General features: G+C 44.6%; 2 protein-coding genes and 1 long non-coding RNA gene across 3 annotated transcripts; all 3 read right to left on the bottom strand.

The window, feature by feature from the left end:
- Nucleotides 1-239: 239 nt before the first annotated feature.
- LOC111948432 (unconventional myosin-Ic-like) lies at nucleotides 240-2,883 on the bottom strand. The gene is made up of 8 exons (XM_078930128.1): nucleotides 2,856-2,883; nucleotides 2,527-2,692; nucleotides 1,600-1,713; nucleotides 1,442-1,518; nucleotides 1,282-1,350; nucleotides 1,119-1,205; nucleotides 748-905; nucleotides 240-393 (listed from the first exon to the last, which is right to left on the bottom strand). The coding sequence occupies exons 1-8, from the start codon at nucleotides 2,881-2,883 to the stop codon at nucleotides 379-381; spliced, it is 714 nt and encodes a 237-aa protein (XP_078786254.1). The 3' UTR covers nucleotides 240-378.
- Nucleotides 2,884-3,594: 711 nt separating this feature from the next.
- On the bottom strand, nucleotides 3,595-7,038 carry LOC111948494 (uncharacterized). The gene has a single exon (XM_023961871.2). The coding sequence runs from the start codon at nucleotides 6,929-6,931 to the stop codon at nucleotides 4,334-4,336; it is 2,598 nt and encodes an 865-aa protein (XP_023817639.1). The 5' UTR covers nucleotides 6,932-7,038; the 3' UTR covers nucleotides 3,595-4,333.
- Nucleotides 7,039-19,554: 12,516 nt separating this feature from the next.
- LOC144981457 (uncharacterized) lies at nucleotides 19,555-20,946 on the bottom strand. The gene is made up of 4 exons (XR_013647106.1): nucleotides 20,807-20,946; nucleotides 20,066-20,256; nucleotides 19,840-19,936; nucleotides 19,555-19,682 (listed from the first exon to the last, which is right to left on the bottom strand). It is a non-coding gene; the product is annotated as an uncharacterized LOC144981457 (long non-coding RNA).
- Between the last annotated feature and the right edge of the window lie 1,720 nt (nucleotides 20,947-22,666).

Genomic DNA, 22,666 nt, shown 5'->3' on the forward strand with positions numbered 1-22,666 from the left:
ACAGCTACTGCTCTGCTGATTGGAACCAGCTGCCCTTCATCACCTCATCATCCTGCCAGACCTTCTTAAGGGAGCTCCACAGCAGTATCCATCGCCAGTTCGTTAAACTCACTCCGGTGCTTAAGTCTGGCCTTTTTAGTCAAAGCTTATGATTCCTGTCAGCCTCCAACTTACCAAGCCTTGTACTTACCCTCAGTTTCTTTTCCACGGGTCTCGCTGGTTCCTCCTCATCCAGAGCTCCACACCTCACTCCAAGCTGGTTCTGCCGTCCTCAGCGCCCACGTCTCACTCCCTCTGGCTCCACGCCCCAACCCGTCCACGCGTCTCTCCTCTCAAGCTCCGCTGTCCTCAGCGCGCCACGTACAACTCTCTCCACCTTCAACCTCCAAAACGCTAAGTGAAAAAAACAGCTTTTTGTTTTTAACTGAGTTGGAAAAAAATGCCTCAATCAACATGGTAGCCTAATCAGTTATTATTACACATACATTCACAGAGGCCAATGGATCTAAAATAAAAAGCATTTCACTTAAAAAAAATTGGTTTATTCAATTTTATGCAGACTAACATCATGTTAAACATGTTTAAACAACATGTTAAACTAAACATCAAGTTCAAAGAAAAATGTAAAAAAATGACCTGAAAGTTGTTGCTCTAGACAGGTCAGATGTTTAAGAGCAAACATGACCTCTTTATGTCAAAAGACATCCAATTTACATGGAGTTCCATGAAAACAGGGAGCTGTCCCACCTCAGTGAGAGCCGCTGGAGGTGTCGGCCAATTCTTGTCCAGAAAGTTCTTGGGCAGATTCTTCCGTAGATTTGTCAGGAACGAGTAATGAACATAATCCAGGAAGTATTCGTTCTCTGAGCAGCGTTCTTTGTGGCGATTGATGAAACCTTTGATAAACATGAAATGAAAGGATAGATACTTTATAATAGCAATAATAGTAATTCAGTCCAACAATAAATCATCTAAACCGTTAAAAACATGTATAAATATTAAATTAAAAATGATATAAAAGCACACAATTCTGGCTGTTTTCTCATTGCATCTTTACAAATCAAAGACAGATTAGGAGGTGGACAGCGCCTCCTGCTGGCCGTTCTTGCACAGCTCATACCTGCGAATAGTAGCAGCAGCCTGCCGTCTGCGCTTTGCTCTCCTCCTGGCCAGGATGCCCCTCCACCACGCGTGGATTGCGATGGCTTTGAGAGACAGTAGCAAATGCATAAATGTACGATACCATTTATGGTTCAGCATAACCTGGTCTGTGTTCCTCACCTGAACCTCTGAGTTTTTGGTATTTGGATTTCTGGCTGTAGCCCTTCCATCCCGCCTGCAGTTTGGTGGCTGTCAGGTGACAAAGATTCCACAAAAACATATTTTATGTTTGAAACAAGGAACCTGCTGACAGAAACAGGACAAACCAGTGGATTCTTACCAAGACCATGTTTCCGGGTCTCCAGAGCATCTTCAGTGGCAAACAGAGTTTTGGGGAAACGGATGAAGATTTTAGATCTAAACGGTTGAAAGACACAAAATAAAAAAATTAGGGAAACAGAATCCTCAGACTGCAGGAGCTACAGCAGAACATCTGACCTGCCCATTTTGTACTCCTCAGGTTTATATCCCAGATGTTTGACCAAAGTGGAGACTCCGTCTGACAGCTTTCCGTGCCAGTTAGGCCACGTTTCTGGACACAGAGACTTATACCTAAACACAAAGTGCACAAAGGAGTCAATCAAATGTTTGGTTTTAAAATTAAAGTCTTTAAAGAGCTTCCTTTGATTAAACGTTGATAGTTATTTTTTTCCTTCTGCTTCTCCTAAACTGGAGGCGAGATTTGCACAGGAGCAGACAGAATCCTGGGAAATTTCTGATCGGCTGACGGTTCATTTGATCACAAAGAGATGTAAGAAGCATTTTCTGCTGTGTTAAATTAAACGTTCTAACAAGTAAGCAGTTGGACCCTTTTTTCTGTTGCGTTACATTTGTCTGTGTCTCATCTGTTGCTTCATTCCTACTGTTTATGTTGGCTACGGTGGCCGTTTTGGTTCAGTTGTTCCGTTCTGAGGACGGATTTTATTCAGACAGGAATCTCAGAGCAAACTGAAGCTCAGTCTGATTGGAAACAAACCGAGACCACTTCCAAAGATGGGTCAGAGAGCGGTTTCTGGTCCTGGACCAGGGTCCTCCTGGGTGTATTCAGACTGAAAATTAACCATTTGTTCCGGATTATCTGGGCAAATGAACTCTGGTTCACTTTAAGCGGCAAATGTGTCCAGCTTGAAACACCCTAAATATTTCCAGAGAATAAAGATTTACTGCTATTCTTTAGTTTCATCTGTTCATATGAGGAGAATCATTACAGTGATTTGTCTCCCTCCCCTCAGCACTAAATCAATACACCTCCACAGAATTATTTTAGAACGTGGAGCTGTAGAAAGTGTCTCTGCTTCCACACTCTCTCAGCGTATCTCCATGAAAAGCTTCAGCGATGCTTTACTCTGAACTGTGGCAGATCACCTCTGCAGGAAGACCTCGTAACGCCGTCTGTAGGCGAAGCCAGCCCTCCTCAACCTCAGGTTCTCCATCAGACCCAGATACTTGACCTGGTGACGGATCAGCACCTTATCGAACCGACCTGAGGAGCAAATGGAAATGGTGGAACAGCCTGCTGGAGCAGTAAATTCTAAACATCAGTGGTGAGAGAGACAGAGGACAGAGATTCATTGTGAAGCGGGGTTAGGCTTCATAGGCCTGGCCTGGCCTGACTGCAACCTGTGTTGCAACTGGACCTTGTTCTTTCTGACTCAGTTGAGGGATTCTGAACCGCTCTTAGTCTGACTCGTCACCTAGAGCCTGTCTGTCGTGGGACACCATGTCATTGGCATTAGCTCTGGACAGATTAGCTTCTAAGATCACTCGAGTGCACAAACCCCTCCACCACGTTAAGGTGGCGGTTCACGGAGGGGATAAATTTAGTGTGTTGCAATTCTTTCTTTTTCAACTTTTTTCATGTTTTTTCTTTTTTTAATGAATGAAACTAATTTTAATACAAATAAATTATCAAATTGTTAATTTTTTTACAGGAACTGTTGTAGGTGCCATGAATTCAGTGTGGTCTTTCTTATGGTGAAGGAATATAGATTTGTTTTGATTATAGGTCATTGAGTAGGTAATCAGCTGGTGGGTCACATGTTTGTGGGCGGTAACATTAATTGACTTTAACTCCCTTGTGGTTTTTTCCCTTTGTCATCTGGAGGGGGGGGGTGAAATGGGTTGCTGTATTTTTTGTTGAACGCTCTATACGCTTTTGTGCTTTTTTCTTGATTCCTTGTTTTTTCTCTTTTTTTAATCACAATATAAGAAGTGGATTTAATTACTTTCATTTTTCATTATTAAAACTTCAAAATACAAACGTAATTATGCGTCAAGTTTTTTTTTTTTCATTCAATACCCAGACCCAGCATCAGCCTCTCAGACACTGTTTGGTTTTGAAGTTGCTACAACTGTATTTTGGTTGGGTGGGGGGAACTGAAGTACTCAGAGAAAACCCACACAAACACACTTATTAGTGTGTCGCCCTTTTTTTTCTTCCTTTTAAGTCTGGCCAGATTTTATATAATTAATAAATCAATTGTAATTTTTTTATTGTTAGCGTTTTTTGTCTTCAACCAGCAGAAAGAATTGCAACATTTTTTCTCTCCAATTTACAAATTTTAACTAATAATAATCCTAAAGACACTACATTCAGGTTGGGTGGGGGGAACTGAAGTGCGCAGAGAAAACCCACACAAACACACTTATCAGTGTGTCGCCCATTTTTTTAAATACCGGAATGGATTTTGACAAATTAATTAACCCCTTTTTCATGTGTGTGTGTTGTGTTTGCATTTGTCCAGTGGGGGGGAGGCAAGTATTTAAAAAATGTGCACCCCCCCTCAGGTCCCCCCCTAACAAGTGACATTGCTTGTTAAGGACGCGACTTGAGTGGGTGTGGGAGTACTCTATGTTAACCCCCCCTCCTCCACCAAACACATGCATTGAACAACACACATATGTATAAACTATATATAAATATACCAAGATAACACAAGGATTATGAAACCAATAAAAAAAATAATTCTTTTTAATTACATTATTTTTCATCCCATTTTTAATTTTTAATTTTTATAATTCTGCCATTTTGTGTCCTACTTTGTACTAAATAAAGGGTTTTCCCAACTTTTTACCCCATTTCTGTTTTAATTTTCCCATTGACCCTATTCTAAATATTAGTTTCTGCCTTTTTGTGTCCTACTATGTACTAAATAAAGGCTTTTCCCAATGTTCACTCGTCTTCACAAAGTTCCTTTTGCTGCTGTTTCAGTTCTGAAACTTTATTCTGAAGCTGCTTCTTTTTGTCTTCAAGTTGGGACTTTTCCTCAGAGATTTTGTTTACTTCATCTCTGAGCTCTTTTACTTCCTGGTCCTTCCTCTGGAGATCTTGGATTTCTTTCTCCAGAACAGCATTGCTCCCTTTATGAGCCATGATCTGAACTTGAATGTCTTGGAGTTCCTTATAGAGACGCTCATATTTTTCTTCTGCCTTCAATTTATCCTCCTTTACTTTTAAAATTCTTGTCTCCACATCTTTGAACTCTGAAAGCTTCCCCTTCAGAAAATCAACCTCCTCCAGAGCTTGACTGTTGTAAGCTTCTGCCTCCTCAGCTTCTGCTTTTATTTCATTGTATTCAAACTCCAATGTTTGACAGTGTTCGAGAAGATCAGTCAGCATGGTTTTTTCGTCTTCAAGCTCCTTTGTTTGCTGTTGAAGAGGTCCCAGTTTGCTCAGTAGCTTGTTGTATTGCACAGCCACTTCACAAAGTTCCTTTTTCTGCTGTTTTAGTTCTGAAACTTTATCCTGAAGCTGCTTCTTTTTGTCTTCAAGTTGGGACTTTTCCTCAGAGATTCTGTTAACTTCATCTCTGAGCTCTTTTAGTTCTTGTTCTTCTCTCTGGAGATCTTGGATTTCTTTCTCCAGAGCAGCAGCACTGACTTTATGAGCCATGATCTGAACTTGAATGTCTTGGAGTTCCTTATAGAGACGCTCATATTTTTCTTCTGCCTTCAATTTGTCCTCCTTTGCTTTTAAAATTCTTGTCTCCACATCTTTGAACTCTGAAAGCTTCCCCTTCAGAAAATCAACCTCCTCCAGAGCTTGACAGTTGTAAGCTTCTGCCTCCTCAGTTTCTGCTTTTATTTCATTGTATTCAGTCTCCAATGTTTCACGGTGTCCGAGAAGATCAGTCAGCATGGTTTTTTCGTCTTCAAGCTCCTTTGTTTGCTGTTGAAGAGGTCCCAGTTTGCTCAGTAACTTGTTGTATTGCACAGCCACTTCACAAAGTTCTTTTTTCTGCTGTTTCAGTTCTGAAACTTTATCCTGAAGCTGCTTCTTTTTGTCTTCAAGTTGGGACTTTTCTTCAGAGATTCTGTTCACTACATCTCTGAGCTCTTTTAGTTCTTGTTCCTCTCTCTGGAGATCTTGGATTTCTTTCTCCAGAGCAGCATTGCTCCCTTTATGAGCCATGATCTGAACTGTAACGTCTTGGAGTTCCTTATAAAGACGTTCATATTTTTCTTCTGCCTTCAATTTGTCCTCCTTTACTTTTAAAATTCTTGTGTCCACATCTTCGAGCTCTGAAAGCTTCCCCTTCAGAAAATCAACCTCCTCCAGAGCTTGACAGTTGTAAGCTTCTGCCTCCTCAGCTTCTGCTTTTATTTCATTGTATTCAAACTCCAATGTTTGACGGTGTTTGAGAAGATCAGTCAGCATGGTTTTTTCATCTTTGAGCTCCTTTGTTTGCTGTTGAAGAGGTCCCAGTTTACTCAGTAGCTTGTTGTATTGCACAGCCACTTCACAAAGTTCCTTTTGCTGCTGTTTCAGTTTTGCAACCTCAGTCTTTGCCTTTGAATTTTTCTCCTTTTCAACATTCAGTTTTTCCTGCACCTCATCCATGTTTGAAACCTTGAGCTGCAGCTCGGCAACTTCTATGTTTAGGGGGAGGAATGTTGTCATCAAGTCATTAGTTTGTGCTTGCATCTCCTTATATTCAGACTCCAACGCTTCACGGTGTTGCAGTTCATCTGCCAGTGCATGTTTCTCTGCTGTGAAGGCGTTTGTTTGTTCTCTGAGCATTTCCAGTTCTCTCTTTTCCTCCTCACGTCGAGCAATCAGCTGCCGTGTTTCCTCCTGCTGCTGTCTCTGATCAGAAATCTCTCTTTCCAGTTGAGCCCTCAGATCTGTGAGACGTCGCCTATCTTCTATCATGCTAGGATAGTTGTCTGCCATCTCTTTTTGTTCCTCATTCTGTTGTTGCAGCTCCTGAAGGTTTTGCCTCAGCTCTTCAGTTTGTTGTTTTAAAGCCTGGAATTCATCAAATTCATTTTTCAAATCAGGTTCCAGGTGTGCTTTGCGGGCAGTCTTCTTCTGGAGTTTCTTCAGTTGGGACTGCAGACCTCTGTTCTCCCGTTCCAAAAGTTTACGTTCACCTTTCATGCCAGAAATTTCTAGTTCCATTTCTTGCAGCTGCTGAAGTCTGTCCTGGAGAGAGGCTATTATTGTTTTCAGGTCTTGGTTACTTTCCAAGGCCTGAGATCTTTTTGTCCTCTCTTTTTCACACACATTTTCCACGTGGATCTGTTTTTCCACGTCCACTCTCAGACTCTCCAGCTGCTTCACCAGTTTTTTGTTTTCCTCCATAGCAGCTTTGCGTGTCTTTTTCAATTCTTTGCATGAATTGTCCAAATCTTTCCTTTTCTGCAAACTCTTGCAAATTTTCTCCAGATGTTTGCTCAAAGTGTCATTTTGCTGCAGAATGCTCTCTGTGACGCTATTTAATTCTTCAATGGAAACGGCCGTCTGCTGAAATTCTTCGCTGTGTGACATTTTAAATGAACTTGTCAAGAAATCTCAAAAAGTTGACGCACACTCAGTTTTTGTTTCCAAAAGTTGTGAAACCTCCCTGTTTCTCTTTCTCTATCGTGTCAAACTCTAAATCCTTTTGCTGTGAAAATGCCTCATACTTGAGGATAAAATGCAGGAGGTCCAGTGATGTCAAATGATGTCAAATGATGACAAATGATGTCAAATGATGCCTCTGAAGACTAAAATTAGAAGCGACATAATCTACCTGCTGATGTCAAATGATGTCATTAGCTCTTAAGGCTAAAGGAAAGACCTTCACTGATGATGTCACTGTGCAAACATTTTTCCCTTTAATTTTCTTTTCTTTTTTTGTGCTGTCCAGCAGCTGAAACACATATTAAATGAGGAGTCTTTTGTTTCAAACAGGATTTCTTTAAATCAAATAATTTCTACAGCATTTTCAACAGTCACTAAGAATTCTGAACACATTTTTTACTACTTATTTGTACAGATATCAATCATTTTTCCTGTTTTACTGATCTTCTTACCAACCTGTAGCATTTTTAACATGTCTGCTTCCTTTGGAGAATGCCATCAGACGTCACAATATCAGCTTTTATAACTATACTGATTATAGTATAGTAATGGTTTGGGTTTCTTTTGTCTTGGTTTTTGATTTATTTCTTGTTCTGTCATGTTTGGTTCTGTTTCCTGTTTTATTTAGAAAGGTATTCTGTTTGGTTATGTTCCTGAGTTTTACTTCCTTGTCCCTAACTTTGCTGATCATGTTCACCTGTGTCTTGTCTGCCCTGTCTGTATTTAAGTCTCGTCTCTCCCTTCCTCTTGTGCTGGTCCATTAACGTCTGTAACGTCTTCATGTCATAGCTTTATTTATGTCTTGGATGTCGCCACAGTAAGTCTAGTTTTGTTTTTGTTATCCTGTTCGGCAGCGCCTTTTGTTTTGCAATAAACCCTCTTGCCTCGGAACCGTTTGCCTCCCGCCTCTGCCCCTGGGTACTACCTGCTCTCAAGCCCCCCATACCTTGACAGAATGGACCAGCCACACTTTTTTCTGGACCCAGCAGAGCGGGACATGCGGCTTCTAGAGGCCTACTGCCTAGAAGCAGAGCGGACCAGGACTTGCGGGGTTTTTGACCAGGCCCAGTTCTCCTCTTATGCCTGGAGTGGGAGCCATCTTGACCTTAGAGGGAGCCGTCTGACCATGAGGGAAGGCAGCCGTCCCCGCCGTCCCCGCCGTCCCCGCCGTCCCCGCCGTCCCCTTCAACATCCCCTTCCTGTTCCGGAGGTGGTCCGGCACGCACCACAACCCCGTCCAGTGGTGGTCCTGTATGCACTCCAGCCCCAATCCGTTCCTGTTCCAGAGGTGGTCCCGGACTTACCACAACCCGCTCTAGTGGTGGTCATGGACGCACCCCGACCCGTCCCGGCTCCCAGGAGGGTGCCACCTGCACCCCGACCCGTCCCGGCTCCCAGGGGGATGCCACCTGTACCCCGACCCATCCCTGCTCCCAGGAGGGTGCCGGCTGCACTCCAATCCGATCCTGTTCCGGTGGTGGTCCCGGACGCACCACAACCCGCTCCAGTGGTAGTCATGAACGCACCCCGACCCATCTCTGCTTCCATGGGGGTGCCGGACGCACCCCAACTCACCCCTGTTTCCAACGGGGTGCCGGACCCACTCTGGCCCCAGCTCGACTGATGGCCCGACCCGCCGGGCGACTGCTGGCCCGACCCGCCGGGCGACTGCTGGCCCGACCCGCCGGCCGACTGCTGGCCCGACCCGCCGGCCGACTGCTGGCCCGACCCGCCGGCCGACTGCTGGCCCGACCCGCCGGCCGACTGCACGCCCGACCGGCTCGTAGGACTCCGCGCCGGAGGCCTCGTAGGACTCCGCGCCTGACGCCTCGGAGGACTCCGCGCCGGACGCCTCGGAGGACTCCGCGCCGGACGCCTCGGAGGACTCCACGCCGGACCTGCCTCGGAGGACTCCACGCCGGACCTGCCTCGCCGGACCGCTCGGCCCCCCGGCCGTCCTCCGGACCTTCCCTCGCCGGACCTCTCGGACTCCCGGCCGTCCTCCGGACTCTTCTCGGCCTTGCTGGCGTGCGAAGCCCGGCCTCCCTGTACTGTGTTGCCTGTCAAAGTTAGTCTCACGGGCCCCCTCCTCCTTGGTGGACTGTTGGAACCTCGGAGCGGTTCCTTGAGGGGGGAGTACTGTCATGGTTTGGGTTTCTTTTGTCTTGGTTTTTGATTTATTTCTTGTTCTGTCATGTTTGGTTCTGTTTCCTGTTTTATTTTGAAAGGTGTTCTGTGTGTTCATGTTCCTGATTTTTACTTCCTTGTCCCAATCTGTCCTGATCATGTTCACCTGTGTCTTGTCTGCCCTGCCTGTATTAAGTCTCGTCTCTCCCTTCCTCTTGTGCTGGTCCATTAACGTCTTCATGTCATAGCTTTATTTATGTCTTGGATGTCGCCACAGTAAGTCTAGTTTTGTTTTTGTTATCCTGCTCGGCAGCGCCTTTTGTTTTGCAATAAACCCTCTTGCCTTGGAACCGTTTGCCTCCCGCCTCTGCGTCTGGGTCCTACCTGCTCTCAAGCCCCCCCTCACCCTGACATATACCCAGCTGTACATAGTTACTAAAGGTAAGATTGGACCTAAAAAATCCAGCCCGACCGCGGGCATTAAAGCCGAACCCGGTCCGAACCTGACCAATTAACTTGATATGCAGGCCCGAGCCCGAAGCAAACCCGAAATTTCAATGTATCCCATAGTATTTTTGGCAGAAAAAGAAACGCCAGATTTCTTAAAGGTAAAATAATCGACATATTTTTATTATCATGAAAGTTATTTTCTTTTAAAAAGAGTGGTCGCCGCCGGAACATGTAGGTTCCTCCCTACATGATGAATGCATTTGCACAACGAAATAACGCTGGAACACAGAATAAGAGGCCAGACAAAGAGTGAGAGAGATCTTTTTTTTTTTTTTTTTTTTTTTTTTTTTTTTTTTTTATAACTTGTCCTGTCCAACAGCTAGGCAAACAGATGAGAGCTGAGGGCCTCTTGTGTTGGACATATTTTATTCTAACAAGAGGGGTTATTCATCTTCAGACAAACCAAAGGTATGTCTGAATAAACCCCTTTTGTAATTGAGGCCAAACTTTATTAATTTCAATCATGTTTGAAAATCTTTGGTGTTGGACCGGACGGAAAAGGAAAGAGGGGAACAAGAGAGAGGGACGTTAGAGAGAGGGGGGGGTAGGAGGGTGATAATAGGAGGGGAAGGGGGGTAAGACCATGAAGCAGCATAGAGCAGACAGGTTTACTGGTTGTTTATCGTTACGGTACGGTTCAAATGTAGTACAAAAAGGGCGGGGCCTGTTCACACACACTCAAATATTATCAACACACCTGCTAGCCGCAGAAATGTCCACATGTCAGCATGCACACAAAACAGATAGTGTTCACGAACGCATACCTATGCCTTTAAACCAACTAGTGTGAAATCTTTCATTCATTCAATCATGCAAACTATTAGTGCAAAGGTGAGCTAACACCTGTGCTCAGGTGAGTGTTTATGTTCTTCTAAAATGGATGGTGGAATGTGAAAAGAAGGAGGAGGAGCGCCCAGCCACCCCCACACCCATACCCCCGCCGCAGCAGCAGCGGCAGCCGGAATTCCCCCAGCGCCACACGGGAACAGGCAGGGAACAACCGCCCCCCGGGCGACCAAGACCGCCACCCAGGCCAGGGCCAGCAGGACCGCCGCGAGGCCCCCAGAGCCAGAGAGCAGGGAGGCGCAGAGGGAGAGAGAGCGCCGCCCCAGCCCAGCCAGGAAAGCAGCCCCCCGCCGCGCCGGAAGAGCCCAACGCAGGGCCCCACCGGAGAGGGACGCCCACAGCCCCAGACGAGCACCCCACCACCACCCAGGAGTTCCGGGCATCCCCCCGCCCCGACCCCAGGTACGAGCCAGGACCCCCCAAGGGAGACCCGCTCCGCACTCCAGGCAGCCACCCACCCGGCCCACGGTTGGTCCAGGTAGGAGCAAGGCAGGGGCCCGCCGCCCCCGCCCAGGAGGGGGGAACCCCGGGGAAAAAAGGGCGGCCCATAAGGGATGTTATAAATATGGCCCGACCAGGCTCGGCCATGTTGGAAGTTTGGCGGGGCCCAGCGCCCAGGGGCAAGGACCAGGACCCACCCCCCAGGGACACGAACACCCCCGGCTCAGGTGTAATATGAACCCCCCCACCGCGCGGAGAGAGCACCGCCGGGCCCAGGGAGCCGGCACCCAAGGGACACGGCCGCCATCGCCAAGAGGCCCGCACCCCCCACCAGGGACGGGGTAGGGGACAGATGGACCCAGGTCCCACCTTCCTTGTAAAATGTGTGTGCGTGTATGGGTGTTTGAGAGGGTGTTTGTGTGCATGTGTGTGTGTTTATGTTTGAATGTATATATTGAAGGGGGAGGGGTGTGTGTACTAAGGGGGGTGCAGTTAAAATTGGCGAGTAGGGCACTAAGGGGACATCTCCTGATTACTCACAGTGATGTCCCCTCACCCTCCACACCAAGGGGCCCTAAATGTCTAAGGTGCGGTTAAAATTGGCGGGTAGGGTGCCAGGAGGACATCTGCTGCTTGCTTGCAGTGATGTCCAGGCACCCCCCCTACCAAGGACCCTACGTGTCTAAGGTGCAAATAAAACCGAAAGAGGGGGGGCCCACTCCATACGGCAACCATAGGAGGGGGGCCACTCCCAAGTAGCCCCCCCCCAAGGCGCATCGCAGGCTAAACCCCCCACCCCCTCACCCTAATATGAGGTTATATAAGGAAGGGGGTAAGTTGGGGACAGCTGGTAGACTGTCCCCCGGTGGTCAAACAGCCGTCCCCCAGCCCACCCCCAGCAAAGGGGCCAGGGCCACCCAGCCCAGGGGCCCACCCCCGGAGGCGCCGACACCCCAGGCCCGGCACCACCCACCCCACACAGAGAGAGAGGAGCCAGAAAGCGTCGCCCCCCCCCGGAGCAAGCCCAGGCCCCCACCCCCAGACGCCGGCCCTAGAAGAGCTCTGGTCAGGCCTCGACGGGACCGAGGAGGCCAACCGGCCGAGGCAACCACTGATTGCCTCAGCGGAGACCCCGACCCGCTAGCCCCCCCGACCCGTACTAATAATGGGCCCCCCCTCCCCCCCAGAACGCCCCCCCACAGGACAGGGCCGACAAGCCCCCCACCCCACCCCACCCCAGACCCCGCAGCCGAAGCGGGTGATACCCAGAGCGACCGGGGGCCCCGAGAGGGTTGTCCCGTCCCGTCCCAGAGCCAGGGAAGGGCCGATCCCAGCCCCAGGTGCAGATGGGCAGCCCATCCGGCGCCGCTGGGCCCCCCCCACCCGAGCAGGGCCCCCCGCCAACCCCCCCCAGCACAGGCAAAGGGACCACCCCCCCAAGCCGAGCCAGACCACCACCCCACCCCCCCACCACGCACCCCCACACCCAAGCCCAGAGGACCACGCAGCGCCCCAGCCCGCCCCACCCAGGCACCGGACCCGACCCCCCGACCAACGGAGCCCCCCACCGCCCCCGCCAGGCACCGGAAGCCCCGACCCCCACCCCAAACCACGGCAGAAGGGCAAGGAGCAGCGACGACCAAGCCCTCCACCCCCTAAGTCATGGAGTCAACCACAGGAGACCAGAGAGACTGAATTCTTTCAAAGTTACTTGAGCTTTGGGCTGACATTTTTTCCAAGCTGATATGATCAAACAGCAGATTTCTGTGTTGACTTATGTTTATATTTTTCTTGTTTTTCCAATTTATTAAAATAGTTTTTTTGGCAATACAAAGAGTTATGAAAATGATAGATGCTAATCCTTCTTCTATATCGATGGCACTCATGTCACCAAGCACACAAAGTGACGGTGAGGCAGTGATTGAAACCTTAAGCCAGACTGATAAATCGACACATACCTGCTGCCAGAGAGCCCTGACAGGAGTGCAGAACCACAGTGCGTGCATGTAGCTGTCGGGTAGATTATTATCACAGTGCTCGCAAATGTCTGAGTTACTGAGACCCATCTTGAACATCCTCTGTCCAGTGTAGTAAATTCTGTGAAGAGTTTTGAGATGGATTAGCTGTAGATTTGAACTTTTTGTCAGTTTAAAGGTGTTTAGACAAAGTTCTGACCAGAAGCTTTCATCTGTGCTGATGCTCAAATCTGCATCCCATTTTTTTGTTGGAAGGGCAATATTGTTATCTAAATTGCATAAAAGTTTGTATATTTTGGAGAGAGTTCTATTCATTGAAAAATTAATCAGAGTGGTAACTACATCTGGTAGCTTTAAATCGTCGTCTTTAATTTTATACTTTTTAGTAATACTTGATTTAAGTTGCTGATATTCCAAGAAGTTATTTATTCCATGTTTGTCTTGAAGTTCCTGGGGGGTTATGAATCTTCTATCAATAATTACGTGCTCTAGTTGTTTTATGCCCCCTGCTTGCCAAGCTGGGAAGTGAATCATTTTTTTGTTAATAAGGATGTCCGGGTTGTTCCAGATGGGTGTCATTTTGCACGGTTGAATTGATGATTTTGATATTTTGAGAAATTCCCACCAGGCTGTTAAGGTGGCATTTATATTAATGCTTTTGAAACAATCCTGTTTTTTAACTATTTGGCTAATAAATGGTAGCTGTGACAGGTTGATCTTTCCACATAACACCTGTTCCAAGTCTAACCATGAGTTGGTTTCTGGATTATTTTTTAACCATTTTAAGATATATTGTAATCTATTTGCAAGAAAGTATTTGTGGAAATTAGGTAGTTCTAATCCTCCACAGCTTTTTGCAGATTTTAAAGTTTTTAGACTAATTCTTGCAGGTTTGTTGTTCCATAGAAAGCTTGAGTGAGAGAGATCTTGATGCGCACTCCTTCATTACGCGGAGAAATACTGCAGCTGCGGTGTTGCATGTTTGCCTTTTCAGTACCCCAGTCTAAAGTTTATCCTTGACTTCTTGCTGCTCCATATCGGGGATAACTAAACAAAATAGGTGCGGACTTGCGAGGGAAGATTACATTCACGGCACGTGCGCAGTTCTGCGGGCTGCAGCCAGGGGTAGTTCGAGCTGCGGGTGGCCGGCGCCCCCCTCTTTCTGCCAGTCGCTGGACAACACTGTGTCAATCAACGGTGGGCTGGTGACTGGTGGGAGGGGGCGGGGTCTACCTGTGTCTGTGTGTTCCAACTTCAATCCGAGTAAGAAGAAGCTGGCTGCGCCTTTCGGTTCGTGCGGTAACCGTTCTGACATACAGGATTAATAAAGAGCTGCTTGACAGCCGCCCGCCTAAGGAGCTTCTTTGCAGACATTACAATATATTTATTAAAAAAGTCAGCGAGAGAGAAGCCCGGCCCGAACCGACCCGAACGTAATCGATTGTCATTTAGTGCCCGACCCGAAAGTTACATCTCCTGGTGACACAAGACCAACAGAAGCACTTTTTGACTGTATTTAACCCTTGTGCTATAGCTTAAATGACTCCACCCTTGCATTGACATGTTCTCCCTACCATGACAAAGGTGGATAAAGGTGGAGAGATTTCATATAATCCATGAACAACAGTGAGGTTCACAAATCATTGAAGTAAAAAGGTTCAGCGCACTGTCTAGTGCAGGGGTCGGCAACCCAAAATGTTGAAAGAGCCAAAATGGACGAAAAAGACAAAAAACAAATATGTCTGGAGCCGCAAAATATTAAAAGCCCTATCTAAGCCTTCTAATGAAGGCAACACATGCAATATGTATCTATATTAGCTATATTAGCCTACTATCAAAATGTTGTTACAAATACATAATGAGCATTAACGATTAAATGTTTATTTGCCCTGCAGTGCATTCTGTGGAGAACGACGCGTCACGTGACTGCTCTGTTGTGCAAGTTTAACTTCATTACAATATTAATGAATTATGTTTCATTGCTTTGATAAAATTAAAGAAATGTAATAAAGAAATCCGATTTTTGATATCATTTTTATTTTGAGGATTCGAACAAAAAACAATAAAACGGAACGTGCATGACGAGACCCCTTTGGGAATTAAACAGAGTGCAATAAAACACAGACTGCGTTAATAAAAAAGAAAACAGCCTTTTGAAAAGGTAAAGTATATAAAATCAAATTAATACAGTTAAGTTTGATTTCTGTGCAAACGCCAAGCAAGTCAGTGCATGGGTAAAACGCAGCAGCATCATCTTCTTTCGCTGTACATATCTGGCAAAGACAGTCAGCTTGCGCTCGAATGACAGAACAGCTTCAAGCATTTGCGGCGCCTGGAGACTTTCATTCAGCTCGTTTAGATGGCTTGTCACAGTCATATCCACCAAAAAGTGCAGCTTTTCCAGCCACTCAGGATCTTCCAGTTGCGGGTATTCAGGGGCCTGTTTCAGAAAGGAGGTTAAGTGTAAACTCTGAGTGCATTAACCCTGAAATCAGGGAAACCCTGGGTTTTTCGTTTCAGAATGGGAGGTTTGTTAAACCAGAGAAAGCAGAGTAAGTCAAACCCGTTTCTGAAAGAGAGGTAACTTTTACTCGGAGTCAGTATCCATGGTTACTTATGCTGTGAACCTAACCTGGTCGGGAGCAGGTTTTATTCTCCAAACTCAAAGTTTCTGCTGGTCCCCTCCCCTTTTTAAAGACGAAGCGGTATTTTTCGCTTTAACCTTCATTACCCAAATGTCCGTCACACAGAGACGGTCTAAGTGACAAGAATGGCTTGTCCTTTTTTGGAGGACCCAATAGACGAGGAGGCTGCATTAATTCGTAGAAAATTATATTTACCTCGTACGAAGACTTTGAGAAGACTCAATTTTTTGTCATTTCCCCATACGTTTTTGTTTGAGCGTTACCGTTTTTCGTTGCAGTCAATTACATATATACAATGAAAACAACATTAGATATGTATTGCTATGTAGATGTTTCATATGTCAAATATTGTCAACAAAGCCTACATCCATGACATGCTCAAATTTTACCTGATTGAATTATGTTTTTATACTTCATTTTTAGCTGCTGCCATGTTCTTTTAATTCCTGCAGGATTGCATCTACATGAAAATGAAATCAGGGACATTGGATTAGATTAATGTAACAATTACTTTTTGGAAACACAATTTTCTAGCACTGCTTACTTTCTTAATCCCATATAAACCTATACCACTTGATCAATACAAGGGTAGTGTTGCAGCGTGTGTGTGCTGAGCGGGGTGCGAGCCACGAGAGAGAAGGGGAGGGGCGATTGCAGGTGCAGATGGGGGGGGGGGGGGGGGTAAGCACGGAGCGGAGGTGTGTGCGTGGTATATATTGTGTGTTCGGAGGACGGAGCACTTAGTTAAATAAAGAGAAGGTGTCATTCCCAGAATAGCTGTTTTGGAGTCATTCTTAATCCGCTCTGGAGGTTGAGGGTTTCGAACGGGAAGTGAACCCCGAAGGAGAATTCCCTTCGGCCCTGGAGGAAATCTCCCCTGCGCTTCTGACCACGGTCGGAAAGACGAGAGAAAAGAAAGGAGAAGTCTTCGCGCAGCGAAAGGTTCAACAGTAGACAAAAGTTCACTTTTAAAACACAATTGCATGTATTAATATTAAACTGACCAACGTTTGCAAGAGGGGAAGGTTAACAAAAAAGTCCTCTAAACATTACCGACGTTAAATGCATTTCCCCCCAGATTGGTTCTGTACACTATGCAGCATTTCATGCATTTACACCAGGAATAACACTTCAAAAGTACACCTTAATATCGCCATTTTGTATTTCACTCCTTACGCTATTTAGAAAGTTATTACAGCCAATATTTTATAACAATGATTTAAATGCAAACCTACGCATTAACTTGAGCAGCTATGTTTTCCCACGCTAACTGTCTCTGTTTTGCAGATGCAGCGGTGTTGCTTTTCTTCCGTAATATGTGCTCATATTCACTGTAACTCTTCAGCAGCACGTCAAGTTCAGCTGGCGAAAAATACGCAGACCTCTTTTTTTCACGGTTACCATGGTGACTCGTGATATCTGCGCTCCATTGATAATGGCTTCTTATAGTCGCGGTGCGCACGCTCACCTCCGAATCAGTCCACTCAGAGTTGATTGATCTAACTCGGATCAGCTTCTCTGAAACAGAAAACTCAGAGTTGTTAATCTCCCGATTGACCAACTCAGAGTTCAAGTTTAACCTCAGAGTTGGTTGAACCTCCTTTCTGAAACAGGCCCCAGGTCTTTGCTTTTCAGGAATGTTTTCACGTGTTCTAAACAGACGACAAAGTGACGCAAAACGTCACCCTGGACAGCCATCGGACTTTGTTGTGTAGCAGGAGATCAGAATATTCGCTTTCAACTTCATCAAACTGTAATGGTTGCCACTACAGATGAGTTTCAGCGCCTGACGTAAAGATTGAAAACTGGGTTATTTATTGAAAAGTTTTATTTCAATGAAACTTTGTCGTCATGTGTTGTATTTGTCGTCACCCCATTGGTTGAACTGTACCAGCTGACAGGTGACAGCCAGGTGACGGTGCGACACACCTTTTTTTTTTTAAGGAGACGCGGGAGCGCGAGGGGGGAAATGCACAGCTGACAGAGACGCAGAAGCGTGGAGGAGCAAGCGATCTCTCATACGGATTACCTTTCCCAGCTAGGATTATTTGCCTACTGAATATATTTTCCCAAAGAGCTCGGATCGTGCGGTACAAGGATCTGTGCCAGCTTCTTTGACGGGTGGAATGCGTTCCATCGAGTGAGGCGAGCGGCCTCCCACCAAACGCGTGAGACTGTCGAACTATCATTTTTCCTCCAGAACATTTCTTTTTTTTACTAGCAAAACAGCGGGACTTGGGTTTGAACTGTGGGTTTTTGTATATATTGTGTATTTGGGGAAATTGGGTTTTTGATGTTTGAGTGTTGGGCGAAGTGTTTAATGTACGTTTGTCACGCTCACACAACACGGCTGCACAAACAAACTGTTATGAGTTTTTTTCTTGGTAATATTAGAGAGCAGATTGTCTTGGTATTTAATGCCCCAGCCGTAGAACAGCGTTGTGATGTTCCCCTCGCTGAGTGGAGGGTGAATAGACCTTTTTCACACTTCCGCATTTTTCGACCGGAAATACGTCAATGACGTGTAAAACAACTTCCTGTTAGCGTAGCAGCAGATATGAAGAATGGCAGAGTCGAAGAGTTGCAGTCTCTGTTGCGTTCCAGGCTGTTCGTCTTCCAACCAAAAACAGCCTTACCTTTCATTTCATTATTTTCCTGTGGATCCAAACCTGAAACCCAAATGGATATAGGCGATCCGAAGAGAGGAAGGGCATAGTTTTAATGTAAACACAGGTAGCACCCTCTGCTGCCGGCACTTACTAACTTCACTCCGGATTGTGGTGCAGCTGCGTCGTTCGTCGCCTGAAGAGTGGTGTTGCCCCGAGTATTTTCCCTTGGAACAACTTTACTGATCCTTTGAGAAGGGAGTCAGTATATGACAGAACCTCAAACGTCAGGCTATGCAGCTAAGCTGTGAAGATACTAGCGACATGGTGGCTAAGCTAAGCTAAGGCAGTAGATGGATCACGACTACGTGACACCCCCACCTGCAGGTAAGGTTGTTCATAATGTGTTTGGTTAACGTTAGTCAACTATGTGTACCGTTATTGGATAAATGCATTTCTACCTGAACAAATTAATATTTATAATAAAAGATGTTCATGCTCTCACCTATTTTAATTACATGTATTTAATTAATATTGGGTATTTTGTCATTTTGTAATTTCCTTAACAAAAATAAATGAAATGTATTTGTAATTAAATACTTAACATACTTTTCAAAACATGATTACTGTGTTGTGTTGAAAGGTAGCATTAATATATTAAGACTGATTTTTAATTTCTTTATCTTCACAGGTGCTCTGGATGAGGCTTTGGATTACATCCATGACTTAGAAGCCAAGTTCCTTTGCTGGAGCCAGGAGACGGTCATGGCGGACAAAGAGTTCCTCGTTCAAGACCTCCTAACTGACATTGGATCTAAGATCATCATTCCACCTTTTAAGCTTTCGACTCCATCAGCAAGGAGGAAACAGAACAAACCGCAGCCATCACCCGCCTCAGAATTATGGTGGAAAGAGTGATCAGTAGGATAAAGTCCTTTCACATCAGGAACTCTCTGTGCCGCTCACACTGATGGGCGGTGGGAATCAGATCTGGCTTAACTGCTGTGTTTTGGCAAATGATCATGGACTTTTGTTTTGAAGAGTGAATTAATGTTTGGTATGTAAATAATGTGTAATGTGCAAATAGTATGGAAAAATTTAGTGTTTCCACATATTCTTAAAATCTAATTAAATATAATTGTTATATTCGTAATATTTTTCTGTTGAAATGTGACTTTGACTTCACAAAAAAATTTGATGAACAAATAAAACAATTTTGGTCAAAATTGTGCCTCATTTAATTTTTTGGTATGCGTAACAACAACTGATTAATCACAACTCAAATAACATCAAACATTTACAATAAAAAATAACATTACAGATCAACAGTAAGACAGAAGGCTGAACTGATTGTTAAAGACAAGATAAGTGTAATTTAAGGTATGCATTCATGCATTTGCCATAATATATATCCAAGTTCTCTTTCATTCCATCTCAGAAACCCCAAACACAGCCATGAGAGGTTGGGGCTGCACCTGGCATAATCTGCTTCCAGATGCCATCATATATGGATCTGGCTGTGGTCCTACACAAGAGAAACACAACACACAAAAGTTAGACATAAGTGCATAACTACATTTCAATTTAATTCATTATATCTGCTGTAACCATAATTTGGTTAGTCATAAGATTAGAAAAAAAAAAAACTTAACTTGCTCACAAAGCAACAAAAAGTTAATCACCTGTAAATGCCTTGTACAGTGTGGAGCTCAGACCGTCTCTGCCAACTGTTTTGGGTTTTTGCACCACCAGCTCACTAACCGGTTCAGGATGGATTCCCTTATAAGTAAAAGGCAGAAAGCAATTAAAGTCTGTAGTAACTACTTGGGGTGTTTTTATAATAATTTAGAGTTGTTATGGATACACATACGTTCTTAAATCCTAATGACAATTTGATGACAAACCCACCTGTGCTCTTGGTCTGTGCCATCTTTGCAAGCCACTCGTGCAGGCCAGGGGGGTGGAGCAGCCTGCAGACCCAGCTGTGAATAATGTGCGCTCTGGAACAGGATGGCAACTATGTGATTGCAGAATCCTTTACCAGCCACACAACTGCAGAAGAAAGCTTTCAGGTTGGCACTTTCTGCATCCAGTGATATCTAGACACAATAAATTATATAGGTTAAAATTAGGACATACTTATGTTGCTACATCAATGTAAAATGAAACTATAACTGTCAGTAGGGTGACCAGATTTGAGTTTGTAAAAAAGAGGAGTGAAGTGAGTTTGTGAGATATTTCATCGAGAGTAATTGGTGTTCAGAGCTGCATACATGAAGCAAATATAATTACATTTCATCTATGTTCAATGTTATTTTATTATATAAGTATCAAAAGAGAGGACATGTCCAGGAAAAGAGGACTTCTGCTCACCATACTTTCAGAAAAATAATACTAGTAAGTGAAGAATGTGCCGCAACCGCAGCAAAATGAACACGCATACGGGCAACTTAACATTTCTTATTTACAGCTTCACCAAATTTTTGGGTGTTATGTTAATCTCATGCCTTTTCACTTAAACATACACACAACATATTCACTGCGATGTGTTATACCTTATATTACAAATTAATAACACCAGGATTTACAGTTGACGTAAACAAAGAGTTACCGGTGATGCGGCTATGGCTAAAGCTAGCTGAAGCTTACCTTGGTAATGGTGGATAAACTCTTCGTGGACGAATTTATATCCCATGTCCAATTTGTTTCCTTTAGTGGACGATTGCATCTTCACACTCTTCATCACATCGGCGCTGGTGAACTTCGGAACACAACTCAGGCTCTTCGAAAACACTCTAGGCTCTGCCATTCCTCCGCCAGCGAAGCACAAACCGGAACTAGGTTTACACGTTGATGACGTACTTCCGGTTTTTGCGAAAAAGGTCTATTGTTACAAAGCAATGCACGGAACTGACAGTGGTTCATTTACATCACTCACTAGCGGTCCGCCACCCTGCTGGTAGAAACGTGTGTCGCAGGCTATGACGCACAGAAATGTTGAATTTAATATTTATTCTACACATTCTTACAGCATTGGAAAACGTTAAGAATGTTTGTATCTTGTTTTTCCTCCTACAGAAACCATTTTAAAACAAAAATATATTTCTCTCTCCCATCTTTTTATATTTTCAAACATTTTTGAAAATGCTCCAGGGAGCCAGTAGGGCAGCGCTAAAGAGCCGCATGCGCCTCCTGAGCCACGGGTTGCCGACCCCTGGTCTAGTGGGTCTAGATGACCCAACTCCCAATGTTAAAGTGTCTAGGATAGCACAAGGGTTAAGATGTGAAATCATGGATGGAAAATAATTTTTCAACCAGGAAACAACTGAAATTTTAGTCGTTGGTTCTGAAGCCAAAAGAAATAAAGTTATTGAAGCTAAAATACCTTTTATTAAGTTACTTAGAAACAGTTGGAGACCTGGATGTTATTTTCAACTCTAAACTAACTTTGATTAAGCAGGATAATAAAACTGGTTGTTATGGTCATAGAAATTTGGCTTGGGCCGCCCACGCTCTCATGCTAAGATGGAGATTCTAATGCATGCTTTCATCATCAGTAGAATTGATTGTTGGAACTTCCTGTGTGCTGGTCCTCCTAAAACGAACATTAAGAACCTTCAGCTTCTCCAGAACTCAGCTCCACGAGTTCTCACCAGAAGGCGGGCTCACATCACCCTGATTTGGAAATCCCTGCACTGGCTCCCCATATGCTTCAGGAAATGATTTTAAGATATTTTGAATAGTTTTTCCTTGTCTTAACGGTCTTGGGCCTTCTTATCTGTCAGATCTTTTAGTCATTTATGAACCCACATTTCTGGTCAGGGTCTTTTATTAGAAACAGTTGATACTTCTTGAAAAGCCACTTGTTGTTAAAACTACATTTTCCAGCATTTCAAGCTATAAATACAAAATAAAGAAATAAAAAATTCAATGGTGCTGCTTTCATTTGTTTTATTCATCAAAATTTACTTCAGCAACCCAAAAACTAACAAATGGACATGTATGTACACATGTATGATAACATTTTAGAAACATCCTAATGAAGTAGTACCATGACATTTGATGAAAAACACGTTGTCTTTTCTTCTGGTCAATGTAACAGAATTGCTTCATAAACCTTCAAAGTGTTTACAAATTCAAGATTTCATTTCCTTTGTTTGTAGAGGATGTTTCATGGTTATTTCAGATGTTAATCATCCACATCAAGTCAGTCTAAGACAGTTTTACTAAAACACAAGAACAGTTGTCTGCATCACCTGCACTGCACCAACTGCATTACACTTGAAGGAGCAGGACTGTTAGTCATCCAGGTCTTGATTCTCCATCCATCCACTACAAATGGATGAGGAAGCACACATACTACCTTTCAGAGAATTTCTCTCTCATTATTGTTGCTTGGTAATGTGTCCTTTTGCTCTGTTGGTTTAGTAGTGTGTCATGATTATGTCAAAACTAAATATTCAATCCCAGGTTCAAGATCTCTCCTTATTGAAATGTGTAGAACAGAAA

Source organism: Oryzias latipes, chromosome 13, assembly GCF_053564925.1.
Source record: "Oryzias latipes strain Hd-rR chromosome 13, Olatipes_Hd-rR_3.1".
Taxonomy (NCBI): domain Eukaryota; kingdom Metazoa; phylum Chordata; class Actinopteri; order Beloniformes; family Adrianichthyidae; genus Oryzias; species Oryzias latipes.